General features: G+C 44.1%; 1 protein-coding gene across 1 annotated transcript; it reads right to left on the bottom strand.

Moving 5' to 3' along the window:
• Positions 1 to 2,229: 2,229 nt before the first annotated feature.
• On the bottom strand, positions 2,230 to 7,475 carry LOC148032563 ((R)-mandelonitrile beta-glucosyltransferase-like). Its single transcript, XM_087683203.1, has 2 exons — positions 6,598 to 7,475; positions 2,230 to 4,260 (listed from the first exon to the last, which is right to left on the bottom strand). Exons 1-2 carry the CDS (start codon positions 7,226 to 7,228, stop codon positions 3,227 to 3,229), a joined length of 1,665 nt encoding a protein of 554 aa, XP_087539329.1. The 5' UTR covers positions 7,229 to 7,475; the 3' UTR covers positions 2,230 to 3,226.
• Positions 7,476 to 21,700: the final 14,225 nt, after the last annotated feature.

The raw sequence follows: 21,700 nt of genomic DNA on the forward strand, positions 1-21,700 counted from the left end.
AGGGTTTTGACCCGACTGGTTTTTTATTCAATGCAGCTCGTATATGCAGCTATGGCACAAATGATTTGGTGGAGAGTAAGCTTACAAGGTAGGCTTCAATTGCCCTAAGACCACAGGATAGATCTCGGCGTGTGCTGATCGTGCTGACTATACGATCACGATAGGGTGCAGATCTGACAATGATGTCAAATTTTCAAAATGCTAGACATATGGATCAGTAATGTTGTACTATAATGTGGTACACTGAAGCGCCCTGAGCAGAGGAACAGATCTCTAGAAAAAGGCAAGTTAAAGATATGGCTTCTGGAGAGAGATCCAAGCACTCCAAGTGAGTACGGTTCTGTTTGGCTATGGCAGCCATTGAAGCTTCACTGAAGGTAGAGTGAGAATGGAATTGGAAGTGAAGTCGTGAGCTAACCAGAAGTGAAGATGAGCTGAGCCGAGCTAGGCCATGCTCGGCTGGGGCTCTGATACCATGTGGAAATGTGCAAGATCTACTACATGGCTATGGCCGATGGAAGATAAAGATTGAGATCACGATGTCATAGGCAAATAGAGGCAAACTATTATACAAGTGAATTAGGTTCCAAGATGGAAGCTTGGACTCATAAACACAATCTTGTGTAGGACTGGCAAAGATAAGATACTTAACTGAAATGGTAAAGCATCATGACATTGTATTCATTTCATATATGAAAAAGTGGTAGTCAAGTACAATGCTTTAAAGTTGCTGGATGGGTAGTAGTTTTCCCTTTCTGTGCATATGGGATTTAGTCTACCTGCATGTCCTAAGCCCAAAACTACCTCATACAAAGAGGCTACAATAGGTGTGATTGCAAATATCTCAACATTCACAAGCTTTTTGAGCCAGTATGATTGTAAAGTAAGGCTTTACTTATCATAAAGATCACACATTTTCTCCCATAATAACTGCCATCCACCACTCTAGATCTCAATAACATTAAAGTATACTGATTTATATAGTTAAAATGATAGTGGCATAGTGCATCAAGGTCTTCCTAAGTGTTAGTATCTATATTTTTGGTCTTTATACCTTTTCATTTCAATGGACTAACCTACTTCTTTTGCACCAGATCTTGTAATTTCTAAGTCTTCCAATAGTTGAAGTTATTGCCATCCAACTTATCAATGTTAAAGATGGAAATATCCCTAGAGGCTCTAAAAGCACTACCATTATGAATGCAAAGCAAATAGAGAATGGGCTACCATAATAATAATTAATTATCACCAAAACCGAGCCAAAAATGAACGTAACAAGGGAAGAACGACCCAACATATTACTATCCACAAAGTAAAAGCACTACATTGTCTACTCTCAATAGAGTAGCTCAAAACTGAATTTCAATCATATTGCCTATAAAAGTGCAGCAAATAGTGAGACAAATGCATGCAAATATTCAAAATAGAGTGCTCCCACTAGTAGGGAATTCCAGATAGCAACATGACTTACAATGCAACTAGCTCTATCCAAGAAAGAGCATGCAATTTCGAGTATCAAATATTGACAGAGAATCCAAAAGTGTCAAATATAGATGCATCCCAACAAGTAAGGTGTGACCATATATATAAGCTAACTATGTATAAGAAATCTCCAAATACCTATGAGATTTATCAAATTGCAATCGACTCACTACTCATGAACAATGAAGCTCAGAACATAATGAAGCATGTATCCATGTGACTAACAATTTGTTTGACAAAAGGAAGTATTGGAGAACCAAACATCAATAAGAATGAGTCGACAATGTCAGTGACTGTAAGGGCAAGCTCTGTATAAACCAATGGGCATAAAAAGAGATCCCATGGGCTCCAAAGGCCAAGCTTTGCAATATAATATAAGTGAGAGTGAGAGTGAGAGAGAAGCTTAAGCAGAAGCAAGAGAGCAATGGCTATGGAAGTTAAACTCAAGAAAGTAAGACCAATATGTAAGAATTCCAACAATCACAATGTGTGACCTACCTTTCCTTTATTATTCTATAATAAATAATTAAAAATAAACATGATAGTGATGGGTAGATGCTACCTTTAGTGTACAGGTGTACAAGCGCTAAGTACAAGATAAATATAGGCAGCTAAGCACATGTGACCTTTAATCTCCAACAAGGGGACACTTTTTATGATGCGAAATTCATATTAAGAAATTGTATGTATACCATCAAATAAGATAAAACATGTGTTTATACAAAAGAAACAAGGGGACAATTTTTATGATGTGAAATTCATATACCATCAGATAAGATAAAACACGTGTTTATACAAAAAAGTAAGTAACCTAGAATAGGTTGGAACTCAAAGCCATGTATCCTTTTTTATATACTTGAGAGTTCGTATGAATCCTTTGAAAGCCACCAAAACAATTCCTCTCAACATAGAAATACATCCATGGGGTTACAATCTCCCATGCTTTTCCAAAACAAAGGCCTTATTCTTGGCTCTTGAGATGAACTTGATGATTGTTGCTTTAGTATATTTCACAATTTCAAAGAGCCCTTATTAGCTTTACGTTGATGTCATGAAAGAGTGCTACCTATATAGAGATCTCATGTAGCCGCGCTCCTTTCATCATCTCTAGCCTCACCCCAAAATGGCTTATTGCTATGGGGTCCCAAAAAAGATGCTTAATGCATTCTTGATTCCATAGTATACACCATTCTATATTTAGGATTGAGTTTGATATGTATAAGTTCTAATAGGGCTAAATCAAGCCTCACTAAAGGTGTTGTCCTCCCGACCTTGTGGATCCTTCTTTTCCAAGTTAGAAAGGATACATGAGGGTAAAACTTCTTCCATTCGGAAGCCACTTCCCTTATGTACTCCTTGTCCTATCTACTATAATCTTTGCACTTCCAACATTTTCGAGTGAGCTTGCCTTGTTGTGGGACCATGAATTGAAGTAGCACTTGACTAACCATTTAAATTCGCATGTTTGAAACCTTCAGACGTAAAGTGCATTTGGATGACTTGACTTTTGCTTCGCCTATTTTGTTTTGTGCAAGACATTTGAACCTATTAAAGCTCAGATGCGAGAATACAACGACCCTCTCGAGCCATGCATTTGAATGGTTTTCGAAACTTCAAATATTATGTACAAGGTGCAGAGAAATATGGAAAGTCAGGGTCCCTAGGTACCGCGAGGAAGTATGCCTAAACAATTAGGTGTGTCATTGGCTACGCGTTGAGAAGAAGAAGAGATGTCCGGGTTTTGTTATATGCTACAGATAGCTGCTGTTCTACTCGTTCCGGGGCTGCAGCGCTCATTGGGAACGGCAGCAGGTGCGGTATCGAGCATGGTGGTAATGAGACTTTCCAAGTTGTTGAAGGAGGAGCCTCCGCGTAGGACAACCTCCTCGACGAGGCTCTTGAGCTGGGCGCCTCGTCGTCTCATCTCTTTACCGGCATCGCCCTGCATGACAGCGCGGATCACACGCTCCACTTCATGGCGGAGCACCATGAGCTGGCCAGCATCAGCATCATCATCAGCATGGCCATGCGCATCGTGATGGTCATCACCGTGATGACGAGTGCGCTGGAATTCCATGCCCAGCCTCCACTCGTCCACGAGGAGCCTGGCATTGATCATCTGCTCGGCGACGTCCGGCCAGCACAGCATGGGCAGGCCGCGCAGCGTGATGTTCTCCAGGGCCGAGTTCCACCCGCAGTGGGTGAGAAACGCGCCCAGGGCCGGGTGGGCCAGGACCAACAGCTGCGGGGCCCACGACACGATGAGGCACCGCTCCCGCGTCCTGTCCAGGAAGCCCGGCGGCAGGACGTCCTCCAGTGGCGCGCCGTCGATGGCGTCCGCCCGGACGACCCACAAGAACGGCTGCTGGGCGGCCTCCAGGCCCAGGGCCAGCTCCCGCATTTGGGCGCGGTCCGAAAACGTGGACAAACTGCCGAACGACACGTAGAGCACGGACAGCGGCGCCTGCGTGTCCAGCCAGGCCTTGCAGGGGTGGTCCGCGGGCCAGGACTCCTGCTGACGCGGAGGGCTGCCATTGGGGGGGAGGAGCAGGGGCCCCACCGTGTAGACGGGGCATTTGCTGGAGAGGGCGCGGACGGCGGCGGGCTCCAGCTCCAGGCAGGAGTTGAGGATGAGGCCCGCGGCGCGGTCCAGGTGGCGGAAGATGCTGAGCGTGAACTGGAAGCGGTAGAAGGAGGTGTCTTTGGTCTGCATCGACGGCGGGAATTCCCGCGGCAGCAGCGGCGGCGCCCCTGGGATGGTTATCCGCTTCCGCGCATCTGCGCACAAACAAACGTCACATTCAGCACCCCCTGTATAATATCATTTTACATGGAGACAATAAATATGACGCTGCCTATTGCATATGTCCACGTATGATGCGTGTGTGTGTGTGTGCAGTTAATAAATAATAGGACTCCACATCAATCGTGTTTCAATTTACAAGGGCCTATCAACATCGCAGTTCAGCTTTTGACCAATCCTCACCGAAAATGACGGCCGACTGCAACTCCGGTTAAAAGCTTTTCATGGCCTTGGCAAAAAAGGGTCCATTTTTCTGAGTATTTTGGGTTATGAAACAGAGGTTTCCTGTAGTCTATGAGTAGCGAGCCCTTGAAGACCAAAAGCAATGACCTTGCATTGCTTCGGGACTCGCCCTTATGTTGACATCATGCTGGGTATACGAGTTTTTTGTGACTATGTCGACCAATTGTTAACAGAGTTTTTTGCATCAATGAACTTGCAAGTTGCAGCACAATTAAAAAAAGAAGGGAATTTGGACATTGAAGCAATAAAAGGTTCGTCCATCAATCAAATATATAGTTGAGGGTTCGAGTTCAAACTTTTGGAATCTTGACAAAATTGCCACTTTTCCCATGTTGACATTTAAACAAGGGTCCTAGTCGTGACCCCCAAGTTGAAATTATAAATTCCCTTTGGAATTTACCTCACTTTTGGTCACATGTCCAAGTTGAAATCAGAAATTCTCTTTGGAATCTACCTAGCTTTTTCTTTCCAAATGCAAAATCTAGAGTATTGTATAAATATGTACAACCTTACATAGAAGAGGTTCAAGCTATCATGGGGCTTTGTGGCTTATAGATTACATCTTTCCACCCATCTTTTTGGCCTTGACCTTAAGTAAACTAAGTACCCATATACAAAACTTGCCAAAGTGACAAGCGAGATCAAACATGACCCATGGTTTCCCTTGGAATAACAAAAGGTTCCTTCCTTCCCAAATCGTAAACAAGACAACACTCCTAACTGCTTGCCAAACCTCATAAATTACTGGAGACATCCTACTCTTCTGATCACAAGGCTAATTTTCAAGTGCAGTTGCAAAGCCAATCTTGCGCCTTTTCCCAAGTCTACCTGACAACTACATGCCCAGAGGACATGGAAAGTAATCTCCTCAATCCTTTTACATACATGGTAGTGGTTATCCAGTCGCTCCCACTTCCCTCTCTTATCTCTTGTTGGAAACATGACCATAATAATTCTTCTTGCACAAACGGAGTAGCTTTCCATGTGTTCAAAGTTAAATCTTGGTTGAAAGAGTACAGTGGTACTTTGACCAATATGCCAAAGGCTTGATCAGCCAATTTTCTTAGGTTTCATAAGGATCAATGTTAGATTTGACACCAAAACATCATTACATTTAAATTGATTTGACCACTATGCCAAAGCCTTGATTAGGCTGCCTATGGATCAATATTAGATTTGACACCAAAACATCATTACATTTAAATTGATTTGACCACTATGCCAAAGCCTTGATTAAGCTTCCTATGGATCAATCTTAGATTTGCCACCCAAACATCATTACACTTAAATTGATTTTGGAGAAAATAACGATCAACCATTCCATCTCCTTACCTCTAAGGGAATCCAAGCCTGAAGGTCAAACCATATCACCACATCCTTCATGAAGATAATGAGAGCCTTCCTTGGGCCTTCCCAAAATATAGCCTTCTTTAGGCCCAAATAGAGCCACATGTGACGCCTCACTCGTGGGTTATTTACATAGCCTTGTTTTATGCCGATCGCCATACAAAAAATTATATTTAGTATTCATACAAGACTAGATGGACATAGTTGCTAAATCCTATGTGGAATGTGCAAAGCTACCCACAAACCTCTTGCCTATTGTATAACCAACCTTGCTAAGCCATAATGTTAAGAGACAAGATTGTTTCATCCTTGGGGCTCAAATTAGACTTTAGAAAAAGCCTTCGCAAAATGGCACAAGACAAAGATTTAGTTATGATGATCAAAACATGAAGCAACACCCGAACCTTAAAAATTCTTCGTTGACGGAGGACCAAAAGGATTCGCGTTTCAAGTTTAAGCATGAGAGTACTCATATTTAATCGTTTAATACGGTTTAAGAGAACACCAAATTTCAAACCACTTAACCAAATGAACAGGTCGCGGCGGATGCAAAAGCAGAATTCTTTTTTTTCTAATGTTTTAGTTTCTGCACCGAAGGGTCGTTCAAAAAAAGGCGGAGGAGGGTCAGGGCGTAGAAAAGGTCGAAATTTGGGCAGAAAAGAAAGGGACTGCTAACCGAACATTTTTAAATTTTCGATGAATTTTAGTAGATAGGAATTTACCCGAGAAAGGGATGGTGCCAGCGGCGAGGAGAGCGTGGGCGTGGGACATGACGCAGCAGGCAGTGGCGTTGGAAGTGAAGAAGAGGAAGAGCGGGAGGCGGAAGGAGGAGGCCACGTCATGCGCCCAGCTCACGAACACGTCGGCGAGCACGCAGGAGACGGGCGCGGGGCCCGCCACGGCCACCGACGACAACGATGACGTGGAGGGGAGGAGGAGAGAGGGCAGGAGGCGCTCCACGGCGGGGCGCAGGCGGTCACACGCGGCGAGCGGAGCGCGGAAGTCCGGGGCGGGCGGGGGCGGGTGCGGGTGCGGGTCGGGCACGCCCACAATGCGGATGCTGTGCTGGCCCTCCTGGCCCTGCGCGGGCCCCATCATCAGCCGCTGGGCCGCCGCGCGCTCCGACATGATGCATGTGAACACGAACTCGCGCCTCCTGTCAGCGTAGCTCTCCGCGAAGGCGCTCAGCTTGGTGGCCAGCTGCAGCAGCGGGTTCACGTGGCTCGCTATCGGGAACGTCAGCACCAGCACGTGCACCACCTCCGCGTTAATCCCGCCGCCACAACCACCAGCTGTATCAGGTCCATCATCAGTACACGCCTTCTCTACCTCTATTGCCACTTCCTCTCCCATGGCCGCCGATATGGATGCGTGCGTCTCTCTCTCTCTCTCTCTCTCTCTCTCTCTCTCTCTCTGTGTATTATCGCGTGTCGCTAGCAGACTCCAGATCAATCGACTTCGCCTAAGCCGAGAGTCCCTGCTTTAAGACTACAAACACGAGCTCCGTCTCTCTCTCTCTCTCTCTCTCGCTCTACGACATATGCTGGCGTGCCCAATACCCATTGTCGCTTTTGGCCGGCGCACAACGACCCGTCCTGGACTCCGCGTCTTTTCTCCCTTTTGCTTACCAGTCGCCTACGAACACACTTGACCTTCAGCAGAAATTGAGTCTACTTGGGCTATTCGACAAGAGTCAATTCATACAAGCGCTCCCATGCACATCATTCACCCTAAAGAAGAAATTGAGTATATATGGCTCTTCGACAAGGGTCAATTCATACAAGCGTAAGTAAACTTTCGAGTATATGAGGGGAAGCCAACGGTTAAAAGCTTAATGGTAAAGCTAAAGTCCATCAACTAAGCATAAGTACCGGGAGTGTGTGGGTCGATTGCGATTGATAACCCAAGGGCGTGAGTTTCATGAGGTCTTGAATTCAAGCCCTAGGGGCAGCTAAAGGCAGCCCAGGTGTGTGAGTTTCATGAGGTCTTGAATTCAAGCCCTAAGGGTAGCTCAAGGTTAGCCTACTCAAAGAGGGCATTGCATGGTACCTCAATCATGTGAGAACGCATTTTAAAAACTAAGCACATCAAGTCATGATAATTTCGTGACCATATTAGTAAGTCTAACATCAAGGTTGCTAGAGTAGGGGCATAACTATTCTTATCATTCTTCAAGAATACCCTCTAGGCATTCCTTTAGATATGTTGTGCTTGTTGTTCAAGGATGCCATCTAAGGATTCCTCAACATATGTTATCTATGGAAGCAAAATATACATAAAATCACACATGTTATCATTGGAAAAAGCAACAATTGCAATTATCCAAGATGCACGTTATTACCTAGTTGTTAGCTCATGTTTTGTTTGACATCACCTAACCGTAATAAACATAACTTTTATACCTATGACTATGTGTGTGTTGAAGATACCAGCATAGTATCTTTAGATCACTTGACAAAAGTTGCAACCTTTATTCCCACCATGATGCAATAGTCACCATAAAGAAGCAACAATGTCAAATAAGTACATCATTTGATATGTAACTTGAGAGTATGAAAAGTCCTTCCTTAATTCATGAACATAGACAATAACTTTTGCTGAAGGAAAATTTTGGAAATAGAAGTTTGTATACCCCATTACTATAGGAATGGCTTATCCCATTACTATAGGGAGAGCCATTCCTATTCTATAGTAAAGATCTCTTTCAAATGTCCAATTGCAATATAATTCACTCAAAAGTTAGCTTTCCTTGCCAACTCAAACTCTTCAACTCAAGAGTTATGATCATTGACTATAATAAAATGGGAAAACTTTTAGGTCCTTGAAAACAAAAAACCAAGCATCAAGTATTTGATTTCCCCACTAGCCCTCACGTAAAAGCATGCAAGTGGTTACCATGTTTACAAGAATAGAAGATATTCTTCTACCCTAAATGTGGTTTAACTTTTGGTAAAAAGTGGCGAACCTCCATCTCGCTTACTTTTTAAACAAGGAAGGAAAAAAAGCCCTCTATTGGAGTGGTTAGTAACATTTAAAATGCCACCAATCTCAGTTAGTGGCCCTAGCCAACAAATGCCAGCCAGGCCAACTAGTTTAAATGAAATGAAATATATTCTCCCACCCTAATTGTGGTTTAATCTTTGGTGAAAAGTGATGAAACTCCTCCATCTATGGTTGAGTATCAATATGAAACTCTAGAGTCACATTATTATATTTGAGTAGAATATTTTGTTTAGTTATAAGGTAGTTACATGTGAGCTTGTATGTTTTCAGCTCAACCCCTCATATGAAAGAATAGAAAAGAAAGACCCATAGCCCAACCTACATTTTTGAGACATAGACTAGATAAAGAGTAATAAATCAAGATCCATTTTAGGCTTTTCTCTACGATTCTCATTTCCAAGTTTATTCTTTTTTCTTAACAAAATACAATGATCATGTCTTCTTTTGGTTTGATCATATATTTATCAACATCTTGCCTTGAAATGATTTTTTATGTGCAAAATGGAAACGTGCACTTCTAGATGCCAATTTAGTGTTTCATACATCATCACGAGACAAGGTTTTTACTTTGTTACACTTAGAGATTCCAAAAAAATATGTAAAGTTTTGTTAATTGTTCTTGATCAGTATCACATTTCGTATCTTAGGGTGGTTATCAATACTCTTAAAAAACAAACTTTTATATTATTTTATCAAGTAGGATGATTACATTTCTAAAATCAACATTTCTTGTACATTTGAGATTAACAATTATTTCTTGAAAGCTTGTTTTAACTCTATGTTGATATTGGTTGCTTTTTGTGAGATTTACTAAAGCAAACTTCAAAATGCATTATTCCATAAGGACATTTAGTCCTCCTGGAAAATCTTTATACTAAGGTGCCCTTGACAAACATAAATGCTAGGCATCTTCCTATGATGTGACGTGACAAAAGCCTAAAATGGTTGGAATGTCCTATCATTGGAGCTCCTATTGACGTCTTGAACATAGGCTTGCCATAATAATTCAATAATTTGACCCCACAATCATTTTGCACGAATAGTCTAAGCATTGAAGGCAACTCATCTATTATAAAAGAAAGTGGTTGAATGTGGAAAGTTGTGCCTTTTTGAAGCTACTAGACTTTACTTTTCCTAGCAAATTCAAATTCTTTGTTTCTTAATAAGAGAGAAAATACCAAGGGGGACTTTCGATACATAGTATCTAATGATATCAATCTTTTAGATCAAATTTAGAGATGCAAGAACCACAACTGTTCCCTATCCTTCTTCGTTAACTCTCGAGTTTTCTATGTAAAGAAGCCAAGCCCTAGCCTTTAAGCAACTTTCATAAGCCAAGCCCTCGCCTTTAAGCAACTTTCATCATGCTATAATAATGATACTTATCAACATTACAACCTATTAATAAACCGCCTTAATGAATATGGAATATTTGACCTTACTTAAGTGAAATGAAACCCCAAAATGATTGGCTATTAACAAAAGGCTACATCAACCAAACATGAGACTCTTTCTTTATGCAACAATAATGAGGTCCACACATTGATAAATGGAAAGTTAGGATAAGAATTTGGTTTGTAGAGACCCAGATTGGGTGGACATGCATCAATGTCCATGTATTAATCTTAGGGAGTGAAGAAGGATGTGAAGTTAAAGTCAAAGTGCTAGAAGTATGCAATGCTAAAGCAAGTTGAAACTCTTGAAGGAATAAGAATTCCATCCAATGTCTCGTTGTTGATGAGCACTTGATGAAGACACCATTGTTGGACATATAGGATGGAATCAAATCATTGAGGTATTTGTATTCTTACCATGTGGTGAAATAAAGGGCTCGTGTGCTTGAGTGGGATGGAATAGTGAGAAATCAGTCTCCTACTTGTGTGCCTTTCTCACTTTGAAACAAACATTGCTAGATTAGGAAATCAGATCAATGAGAAATTGGTTTGATGTTTGATTATAATTTAGTAGGCTAGAGTAGGGCAAATTAGAGGTATTAAACAAAAAGAAAATCATGTAGTACCCAAAATTGGTCATCACTCATTGCTTTGACCATTACTACCATAGGTCTTATTTGTCTAGCTCATGCTTGTCATCATAGGCCATTATTTATAGTTGACAACTCTCTACAATATGATCTACCACACATTACCACAAGCCACAAACTAACTCCATGACTCATTGCATCCTAAGTATCTTGCATGGACTACCATGACTCCTAGCCACTCAAATCACCAACTCTATGACTCTAGCTACCCCATTCCATATCATTACAACTACTTTAACCACAAGCAATATGAGTGCCTTACAACATGTGGTAGTTGTTGTCAACCTACCATGTGGCCCTATATGGGCATAGTGATCTCCCCATCTTTGTCAACATGCCACAAACTAGTCATGAGCTAACCACAACATAGTTACCACCTCACAATTGAGGACATCAGCCTCTCTCTCACGACTCCACGGACCCACAAGGGCTATCTATGACACAGGCTAGCCATGAGTTCTTAAATTGTGAGCACTGGCTCACTTTCACAATCCATATGGCCACTAATTAAGGCTAGCTCCCATGTTGACTTTACAAATCTCATTGACTTACCACATGACTACTCATAGTCCATCTCTCAACTATTGGGCTAAATACACAATAGTCAAGACATTGGATGGACTTTTATTGTTTCAAACGCTATAACGCACTTCTGTGCAACAATCTTTCACCTTGTCTTCTCAACATTTTACTCTAACTAACCATGCATCCTCCTCTCTATCCCAAGAAAGCAAGAATACAAGACTAGTTTTGAGGTGTATTGAGCTCATATATCTTACCTTTCCACATTGTAGTTCAAACACTTGAAGGCTCAAAGATGGTTCCACGACCCAAACAACACAATTTGATGCCGTCGCTCCTTCATATCCACCGCTAAGCATACTGATAAATAGAGAAGTTAACAGAGAAGAAAAAGAAGATAGCATAGAGCTTCACCTTCTTTTAATCCCTCACTCAACATGCCTCTCTCTCTCTCTCTCTCTCATACACTCTCACTCTCACTCTCAACAATGGAGGCAAGATGATAAGATAGAAGAAGAGAATAGAAAGCTTCAATAGTTGTACTTACAGAGCTTCATAGCATGGATACACCAAAGGAAGATACAACTAAGACCTCTTGCCCTATATAGACCAAGATTGGGTTAGGGTTAAGTCACTTCTCTAGGGTTCCACCCTGTTTGCGTTTTAGGGTTTGCACCCCACTTTGTGTTTTAGGCTTTCCATAATTGTGGATTAGGATTTGCACCCTCTCTTGGGTATTCTGCCCACTTTATGGGCTCTAAGCTGGTCAATCCTTGTAGCATGCTTTGTCCTAAGCCTAGCTAGGCCTAGTCTATGATGCTATTGCAACTACACATTCATGTGTATAATGCATACAAAAATTATGGTTGCATCATGAATACAACTGCAAAAAAGATAATACAATGTGCATAAGAGTAGTGAACTTGGCTCTCACAAAATAATACATCCATGATAATATGATATCCATGAAGTACAAAAAATAATAGAAGTGCCCAAAATAGTCACTAGAGTGCTCCAAAAATAATAAAACCACCATCGAATAAATTCAACACCTATGATTTAACTTGACTTTGACTCTTGGCCTTTAGTAGCATTCCACATTTATTGTTAACATTATCTCCTCTCTAAGATGAGTGCCAGTCCCATGGCACTCACATCAAAGGTAGATGTGGAATGCTGGGAATCATTGATGAAGAAGCTTAGAAGTAGTGGTCTTGATAGAGGAGTAATATATGCTAATAAAGAGCTATTATTGAGGATGATGATGTTCTTGCTAATTTACCTAATGATGATGGATTGGCATTATGGTAGTTGGCAAGGATGACAATGTTGTTGGTGACATAGCTTGTAGAAAATGGAGTGGTTATTTGAATTACACTTGACTATTGGTCATTTGGATATATAGAACTTGAATGGTCATGGAAAATAAATTGAAAATTTGCAAAAGATGAGTCGGCATTGAAGTAAAAGGGAGGGTTCATGTTCTCCACAAAATTTGATACCTATAAAGTAAAATGTCATGTAATCACTTCCTAGAGGAGAGTGCTAGTCTTTTGATCGTGCATATGACATATAATATTTTTGGTTTGGGAGATGGGCTGGGAGATGGGCCGAACTTTAAGAAAACCTAAAGTGTTATCCTAAACTTGAGGATCTAGAACTAGGTATGGATTATACTGCAAGTACAATGTGAGTTTGCATGCATATATAGGCTAATACTTAGTTAAAACATTGGTCCATGGATTCTTTTGTTGATGATGGCTAAGGAAGCAAAGAATGTTGCATTGCTGAACATGAGAAGAAGTAGTAAAAAAGGAGTTGATGTGATGAAGATGTTGGAGAGACACAAGTGGTGAAATGGACAAAAGGTGGAGCCCAATCCAATAAGCTCTTGAAGCACATGGTTCTTCACATGATCAACTGTTTACTGCAGCACAGAGGATCAAAAAATGGAGCAGAGGTGCGAAAAAAATGGAAGAAGGAGATAACCGAAAGGGCACAGGACAAAGGAAGGAAAAGGCGCCCCGGATGGAGGTCAAACCCTGAAAATTTGAATGATGACCTCTCCAGAAGGCTTCAGTGTTGCCTCGAGAAAAGAAAAGAGTAAAAGCGCGCCATCAAGGTGAAGGCGCTCCCGAATCCTTGTAAAAAGAGTATTGGGCTCACTCCTGTGCAAATTGTATGCATTAGTTGGGAATGGGATAAGTTAGAATGGTGGGAAATAGGAAAAGAGGGCCTAGGCTAATGGCCGGCCATGTAAAAAGTGGGGATGACCGCCCAAAAAGTAGGGCATGTATATAAAGTTCAAAAGTGAATGAGAATCTCATTCTTGTGTGTGGCCAATGCTTCTTCTTCTTCTTCTCTTGTTTCTTGCCTTCTTGCTTGTGCTTGAGTGAGGGATTGAGGGAGTGTGAGGGAGTGAGTGTGTGAGAGTGAGGGATCGTGGAGAAGAAGCTCCCCATCTTCTCTCTTCATCTTCTCTTCTTCTCTTCTCTTCTCTTCTCTTGCGCGGCTATGGAGGATGGAGCTTGACAGAGGGGGCTTGAGGTTTCTTGAGCTTGCCACAAGGATCGTGGAGCTACCGGAGTGCAAGAGAGAGGAGGAAACTCGATCGAGCATCAAGGTAAGCTCACTACACCCGTAAGGTAGGCATTGCGCGTCGGCTATGTGAGAGATAGCCATGGCCGCTTGGCTTGAAACGCTTGATCAATAAGCGGTCCATAGGTCTCGGGGTAGAGCTCCGTAGCTCCCCTCCATTTTGGTTCTGTTGCCGGGATCGAGGGAATCAAGCCTTGAGCGCCGCGCGTATCGAATCGAGGATAGAAGTAGGGTTTGCAGCCTGAACCGGTGCTCGAGATAGTTAGGAGATTTAGGAGGTTTTGATCCTTGAAGCAATTAAGTATTTTGATTTCTTGTTGAATATTAGAGTAGGACCATTCATCTTCATCTCTAGTTTTGATTTTGGTTGCATTAGGTTAAGATTAGGATAGGAAAAAGAAGAAAAACAGAAGGGTTGTGCTGCTGCTTGAAACAGGGAAATAGGGGCACAGATTCAGATTTCTGGCTGGAAGATTATGAGGCATTAAATTTTGAGGTTATGGCAGGCTGGGATGGGGCAATAAGAGGCCCAAGGAACCAGGAAAGACCACATTTGACATCCTGCCTTCTTCTGAGAAGAGAGTGAGCTTGAGAGCCAGGGAGAGAGCGAGAGCGAGAGAGAGAGAGAGAGAGAGAGCTGCGGGGTGATCGTTGAAGCGCCGATCGATTCAAGCGCCACATTGCATCCAGGTATGCATGGCAGTTCCCTCTATTGCTTTGCACCTATTTGGAAGGTATGGCGCAATTCCGTGGAGTAGGTGTTCATCTTGAGGCATCGCACGCAACCCCCGGGCTGTTGTCCGCACTGTCAGACCAGGCCAGCAGAGTCCCAGAATAGGACTGCTCGATTTCTGGAGTCGGACCGTCTGACTCCGAAAATTGGACCACTTTTCCGATCCGAGTCCCAGAATCTGACCAGCCCAAAAATTGGACCACTCCGTTCGACTGTTATAATCGGATCCGGTGTCAAAGTCGGACCACGTGCCCTAGTCCTGGATTTGGACCACTCGACCCATTGCAGTAGTTGAACCTCCCCTGTTCGACTAGGAAAATCGGACCAAAATAGAATTTAACCACTGTTCATAGTGTGAAACTCGGACCAGCCCATTCGATTCCTAGGATCGGACCAGCCCGCCGTCCGATTCCCAGGATCGGACCAGCCTGTCTGATTACCAGGATCGGACTAGCCTGTCCGATTCCCAGAATTAGACCAATTCACCAGAACTCTAAATAGAAGGTTTTTAAGCCTGTCCCACAGTCCTGGCCACCTTGGTCACATCCCTGATCCCCCAGGGAACCCAGTTTGGCCCTTAGAAGCCAGAGTCCAGACACGATAATCGAGGATTCACCCGAAATAGCTAGACACTGAGCATGACCAAATTTAGAATTTGACTTGACGTTCGACGACCAACCAACCCTGAAGCAGAATAGAGAATGCAGCAAGGACTTTCAGTAAAACCTTAGATAAGCCAGAACCTATGCTTAGAGCCATATCAGGCTACGAATGTGAGGGGAAGAGTGGAGTTTGCATTGAGCATTTCTTGCATCCACACCCCACTTTTTGATTTCATTACCAAAGGTGCACTACAAGAAAAGGAGAAGCTTGTTTTCGCACTGAGCACTAGAAAGCACGAAGCACAACTTGTGAATAAGATTGACAACTATTTTCAATAACAAGGAACTCATCAGGAGACATAATAACATCAAGGAACCCACTACTAGGAGAAGATCCCAAAACATAGCGGGCTACGTGAGAGCCCCATCAGTAGGACCCTAAGAGGACACGACGATCTAGAAGGCGACAACATAGAGGATCGGACGCTGCTGGAGCTACTCAAGTTGATCGACGACCTTGTGGAGTTGGAAGTGGGAGCAATGTCAGGATCACGAGGCGGACAAGGAGAGGACCGACTAGACTTGGGGGAATTCCCAGTCCTAGTGCAAGAGTTAGTCAATGAGTACGACTTGTTAACTAGGACGGTAGTTTAGGGTAGGCCAGTAGAGGAAGTGGTGGCAAACCTAGAAGAGGAAAGAAAGGCGATTAGAAAGGCACTAGAGAGTATAATTTCCTATAACCACGAGCAAAAGGCTAGGAAACTCCAACAAGATGTAGACATGTACGAGGCCCGGTGTGTGCTAGCCCTGGCTGGTGCAGCCAAAGCAGGACCAAATGCAGAGAGAGAGCGAGCAGCAGAGGCTGACTTATCATTAAGTGAACTTGTAGCCAGGCAGCTCATGGACAATACGTCCGCTGAGCAGAGCACAACAACCTTAGCCACAGCATTACTCTCAGGATTAGGGGTCATGCAAGGGGCAAAGGGGCAATCTAGGATCCCTATCGTAGCAAAGCAGCTAGACAAGTATAAACCTAGCAATGACCCATATAGCTTTATGGAGCAATTTGAACAAGTTTGCGAAGCGAATGGTCTCACGGATCTTGCACAATGCTCTCAAGCTTTTGGGATGTGTTTAGGTGATAAGGGGAGGATTTGGTACACTAGTCTAGATGCAGCTGAGTGTATGAACTTTGCCCGTCTTAAGGACCTCTTTATCAAAAGATTCTCTGAGGCAGGGTACTCGAAAATTCTCATCGTCCGGTCAATGAATGTCAGTCAAAGGGAAAAGGAAGACGTAAGAGACTTTGTCACTCATATGCGTAGCCTGTTCAAGAGGATCCCTGCCAATGAGCGACCTAACGAGAAGCCGGTGTCTACTGTGTTTATAAATGGAATTCGAAGCGAGGAGCTCTACAAGGCTTTGGCTAGTAACTCCACTCTACACAGAGACGTGTTAGCTAGAGTTTTTGAAGAGGCAATAAGGGTGGATGATTAGCTTAGGGAGCGAAGCATGAGGAACACCAGTCTCAGGACAGTACAAGCCAGAAAGCTCCAGAGCGGACAGCAGCTTCAGGAGAGAGAGAGAGAGAGAGAACTCTAGCATACGGAATAAGGGAAAGGGTGTTGACCAAGGCCAGAAGCTGGCTGAGGTAAGAATGGAGCTTGCACGATTGCAAGAATAGATGAGGAAGCTTGTGCGGTCGCATGTGCAGTGTATACACTGTGGTGGAAGCCACCCCCCAGTCGAGTGCCAAGATCCTAGATCTAGGTCGTGCTCGAACTGCGGTAGGTTCGGTCATGACGCATTGCATTGCAGATTGCCAAGGAGATTCCCATATGCGTAGCACTACGACCCTCCATACTTAGGTAACATGCCACCTAACCTCTTTGACAGGGGAGCCTAGCTGGCGCTTTCAGCACCAAATGATGCAAGACCAGTCATTCCTAGGCTAGAGATGAACCCAACGGGCATACCCAGACCACCAGAGCCCTATGTAACCCAACCACGTAGTGACGCTCTTGTTCACTATGTGGAAGAACCTAGTGAAGAGAAAACCTATGTGAACCCATATATCTCCTATGATGAGGAAGGAAATCTAGTCCTGATGGACTATCGACCAGTGCCGGTAATGGCGCTAGGTAGAGGAAGAGGTAGAGGCTTTGGAGGACCAAGCCAAGTTCCAATCTTATGCTAGACTTGCAGTCATCCAGGCCATATTTCATCACGCTGCCCGGAAAGGGAACATGCAAACAAGGACAAAGCTGACCTTCGATGCACCGAGTGTGGAATCACACACCTATTTCCTGACTGTCCTAGATGGAAGCCATCAACTAGTTCTGCCAACGTGCCCTCCGTACCCTTGGGGCTGTTCGGTGTGGAGACCTTTGGCAGTGAGGATACGCCCATCCCACTGCATGTCATGATGCGAGCATAGACAAAACAAACAGGCATCTCATTGCTTGGGCCAAGTAACCTGGATGCAGCCTTGTTGGGAAAGAAAAGCCAGAGGAGGAGGAGACAGAGAACAGACACAAAGATTACCCTTAAGACTGAGGAAGCCACAACTCTAGTGACAGGAAAGAGGGTCATTTATGCAGAGGCAGAGACCTCAGATCCTAAGACAACAGAACTAGGGAGTGCCAAGGTAGAGGAATACCCCCACCCCAGATGGCAACTCGAGGCTATAGCTAAAGTCAAGGAGTGGGTCAAGGACGCCTAGGAACACCTTAAAGACATAGCTCCCATACTGAAAGACCAAACGGAAGACCTCTCTAGTGTAAGTACACCCGTTTCACCATCACGACCTCAATCGAGGAACGTACCCACACCACGTGAAATGCCACAGAGGCAAGACCAGGAAGAAGCATGCTAGCAAGCTAACCACGACATATGGCCAAAGACTGTTGACCAAGGAGGAAGGCAACCACCCGGCAACCTCCTCACCATTTTAGTAGCCAGTCTAGTAACTGTGAGCTTAGGAGTTTTGCTTCGGCAGCACCCTCCCTTATGGCAAGAATTAAGACACTGGGTGGAGGGAAAAGGGGAGCATACTGCTACTGACTTGCAAGAGCAGGACGCAGTCATGCAGATTCCAAGCCTAACGCTACACTCACCTCCAAGATCACTGCACGTCAATGCTTTCTGGGAAGGCACTGAGATGCATGCAGTCTTACCTATCTTAGCTTTGGTGGATGCAACACAAAAAGGAATCATAGACACAGGCGCCGGGGTCAGTGTCTTGAGCCACGCAGTTCTACAGGCCTGGGAAAACCCACTGGTGGAAACGGCTAGGTTCAATGTCACATTGGCCAATGGAATGAAGGTCAAACCATTCAGGGTCCTAAAGAACTCGCCAGTGAAGGTCGTAGGAGTGCAGTTTTCCGTGAACTTCATTGTCATGAAGGGAGTGGACTACGACATACTGCTAGGCCGACCCTGGATGAGGAACGTGCGAGTTATTGAAGATTGGGGAAACAATTTCATCTTCTTGGGGAATAGAATAGAAGCGGTGAGGGTTGAGATGGACACCTGGAAGACTACCCTAGCCGACCTCGATGCCATCTCAACCATGCTAAAAGGTGATGCACAGGCAAGCAAACCTTATGGGTCATTGACCAAGTACATCCCTTGCCCTGAGGACGAGTGGGATTGGATGCATGTCCTGGCAACCGTTGACCTACTGTTCTCCGATGAAGAAGAGCTATATAGGCAAGCTGCTAAATCACTAAGCACACCAGCAAGGGAGCCCATCATGCCACTGTGCATGATGGCAGGAAGCTCACGTGATCCAGGGAAACCGGTCTCATTCCATATCACCACCAACAAGCTCGAGCTTCAGGAAATCATAGAGTGCTTGACCGATAAACTGAAGGGCAACATGGCTGCTAATCTAAAACCCCTAAGTGATCTCTTGGCTAGGACTGAGTGGAAATGGACCAAAATTCACGATCTTAACTGTTATACAATTGGGCTTTAGTCACTGACGAAGAGGAGATTGGAGAGGAAAACCTGGGGAATGACGAGCAGACAGAGGGGCAAGATTCTAATGATGAGAGGTACTAGGACTGTCACTCTATCGGGGACGAGAGTGAAGAAGAGTTAGACAAGATAGAATATGACATTGAAGGGAGAGCAATCAAACAGATCAAGGCAGACTCTAGGCCTAGAAGGGAAAGGGCAGGCTGGAATGAAAAAGGAGTCATGCAGATGGAGTGCGATAGATCCTGGTTGGAGCACATGGGAGCCATGGATTATGAGCAGGCAGGGGTGGCGTAGCCATTGGTAGTTCCAATACTAAAGACGGATTCACCTACTGAATTACGACCCCCCTCACGAAACTCCTTTCTCTAGCGAGGGAGGTGAGTTTAACTCGAAGTCTGAAGTCAATACAGAGAGCGATCTCGAAATACCCCAACCCTCTAAGGTCAGACGCACCAAAGGGGACTTGCCAGTCCACCTAAGGCTCAGACGGCTAAGGGAGAAGGCCAGGAGGCAAACTAAAGACTCAGAAGCAGAGAGGCAAAAGAAGCCGCAGGATCTCCCCAAACACTTCACGAAGTTTAAGAAGGGTGATAGAGTGGTGATTTTGCTAGGAGCAAAGAGACAAGGGCAAGCCAGTGAGTCAATTGAGGGACCCGCCAAGGTCAAGGAAGTTGACCTGGCAGGGGAAGGCAAGAAGCCTCGACCTGCGTTCATCACTGACGACTTGACCAAGGATGAGGAGGCTAGACTTGTTGCTCTCCTATGGGAGTATGTCGACGTGTTTGCCTGGTCCTTGGAGGAACTTAAAGGAGTCAATCCTAGGGTTGTGACCCATAATATCCCAATGGTTCCAGATGTGGTGCCAACAAAGCAGCGACCTTACCCTATGAATCCCAAACACGCCCATGCAATGAAGGAAGAAATCGATAAGCTCATGGAGGCGAGATTTATATATGAGATTGAACACATGGATTGGGTATCGCCCATAGTGATCGTTATGAAAAATAATGGTAAAATTTGAGTGTGCGTGAATTACAAGAAAGTTAATGCCACTATGAAGAGGGACAACTACCCCTTAGCATATACCGAGCACATGTTGGAGAGGGTGGCAGGCAAAGAAGCCTACAGCTTCCTAGATGGGTTCTCTGGCTATAATCAAGTGCAAGTGCACCCTGACGACAGGCACAAGACTGCCTTTGCCACGGAGTGGGGTGTATTCGCCTACATTGTTATGCCCTTTGGCCTAATGAATGCACTTGCAACCTTTCAACAATTAATGTGCACCATCTTCAAGGATATGCTTAGACACGGGTTAGAGGTGTTCGTAGACGACTTATGCATACACTCTAGTTGGGCCGAACACTTAGAAAAGTTGAGAGCTGTCTTTGAACAGTGTTAGTTATACAACCTCTCGTTGAACCCCTTAAAGTGCCAGTTCTAGGTAAAGCACGGATGTATGCTAGGGCACGTAGTGTCAAGGAAAGGCATTGCCACCGACTTCTCAAAAGTCAGGGTCATTGTCGACCTACCACCACCCATTAACTACAAGGGCATTCAGTGTTTCTTAGGCCATACAGGATACTATCAACGCTTTGTACTGAATTACGCATTGATTGCTAGACCATTATACAAGCTGCTGATCGTATTCGAGTGGACTGAGGAATGTCAGCGTGCATATGAACAATTGAAGAAGGCTCTCACCACTGTACCAATCTTACGAGCCCCAGACTGGAGTATAACATTCCATGTACACATAGATGCCTCTAAGTTTGCTATTGGAGCTGTTCTCTGCCAGCCTGATGAACATAACCTTGATTGCCCCGTGAGCTTTGCCAGCAGGAGGCAGCTTACCGAAACAGAGATGAACTATTCCACTACAAAAAGGAAAGGGTTAGCCATGGTGTTTGATGTGAAGAAATCTAGGCATTATCTGTTGGCCACACCCTTCATCTTTTTCATTGACCATCAAGTCTTACTTTATCTTGTGAACAAGCCATGCGCTACAGGTCGCATAGCGAGATGGTTACTCCTCTTATTGGAGTTTGATTTTTCTGTGGTTGTACGTAAGGGAAAGCAGCACTACATGGCTGATCACATGTCCCGCATACCCACAGAAGAAGCTGCTGGACAAGGCATACTTGACGACTTACCAGACGCTCATCTCTTTGGCCTGTCTAGCGAAGGAGACTTGTTTAGGGTTGATTTGACACCATATTGGGCCGATGATATAGTTCAAGTGCTAGAGAATGGTCTGCCTGAGAAACCTATTGAGAAAGCTAAGCTAAAGAGACTTATCTTAAAAATCCAGCCATACCAACTGATCACCGGCCAACTCTATA

Source organism: Lygodium microphyllum, chromosome 8 (genome assembly GCF_053477565.2).
Source record: "Lygodium microphyllum isolate KBCC chromosome 8, Lygodium_microphyllum_v1.1.10, whole genome shotgun sequence".
NCBI classification, from domain to species: domain Eukaryota; kingdom Viridiplantae; phylum Streptophyta; class Polypodiopsida; order Schizaeales; family Lygodiaceae; genus Lygodium; species Lygodium microphyllum.

Excerpts from the sequence above, each read along its gene's own strand:
- LOC148032563 (XM_087683203.1), bottom strand. The coding sequence starts at position 7,228 with ATGGGAGAGGAAGTGGCAATAGAGGTAGAGAAGGCGTGTACTGATGAT. Across the intron at positions 4,261-6,597 it reads TGGCACCATCCCTTTCTCGG|ATGCGCGGAAGCGGATAACC; the intron begins GTAAATTCCTAT and ends GTTTGTGCGCAG.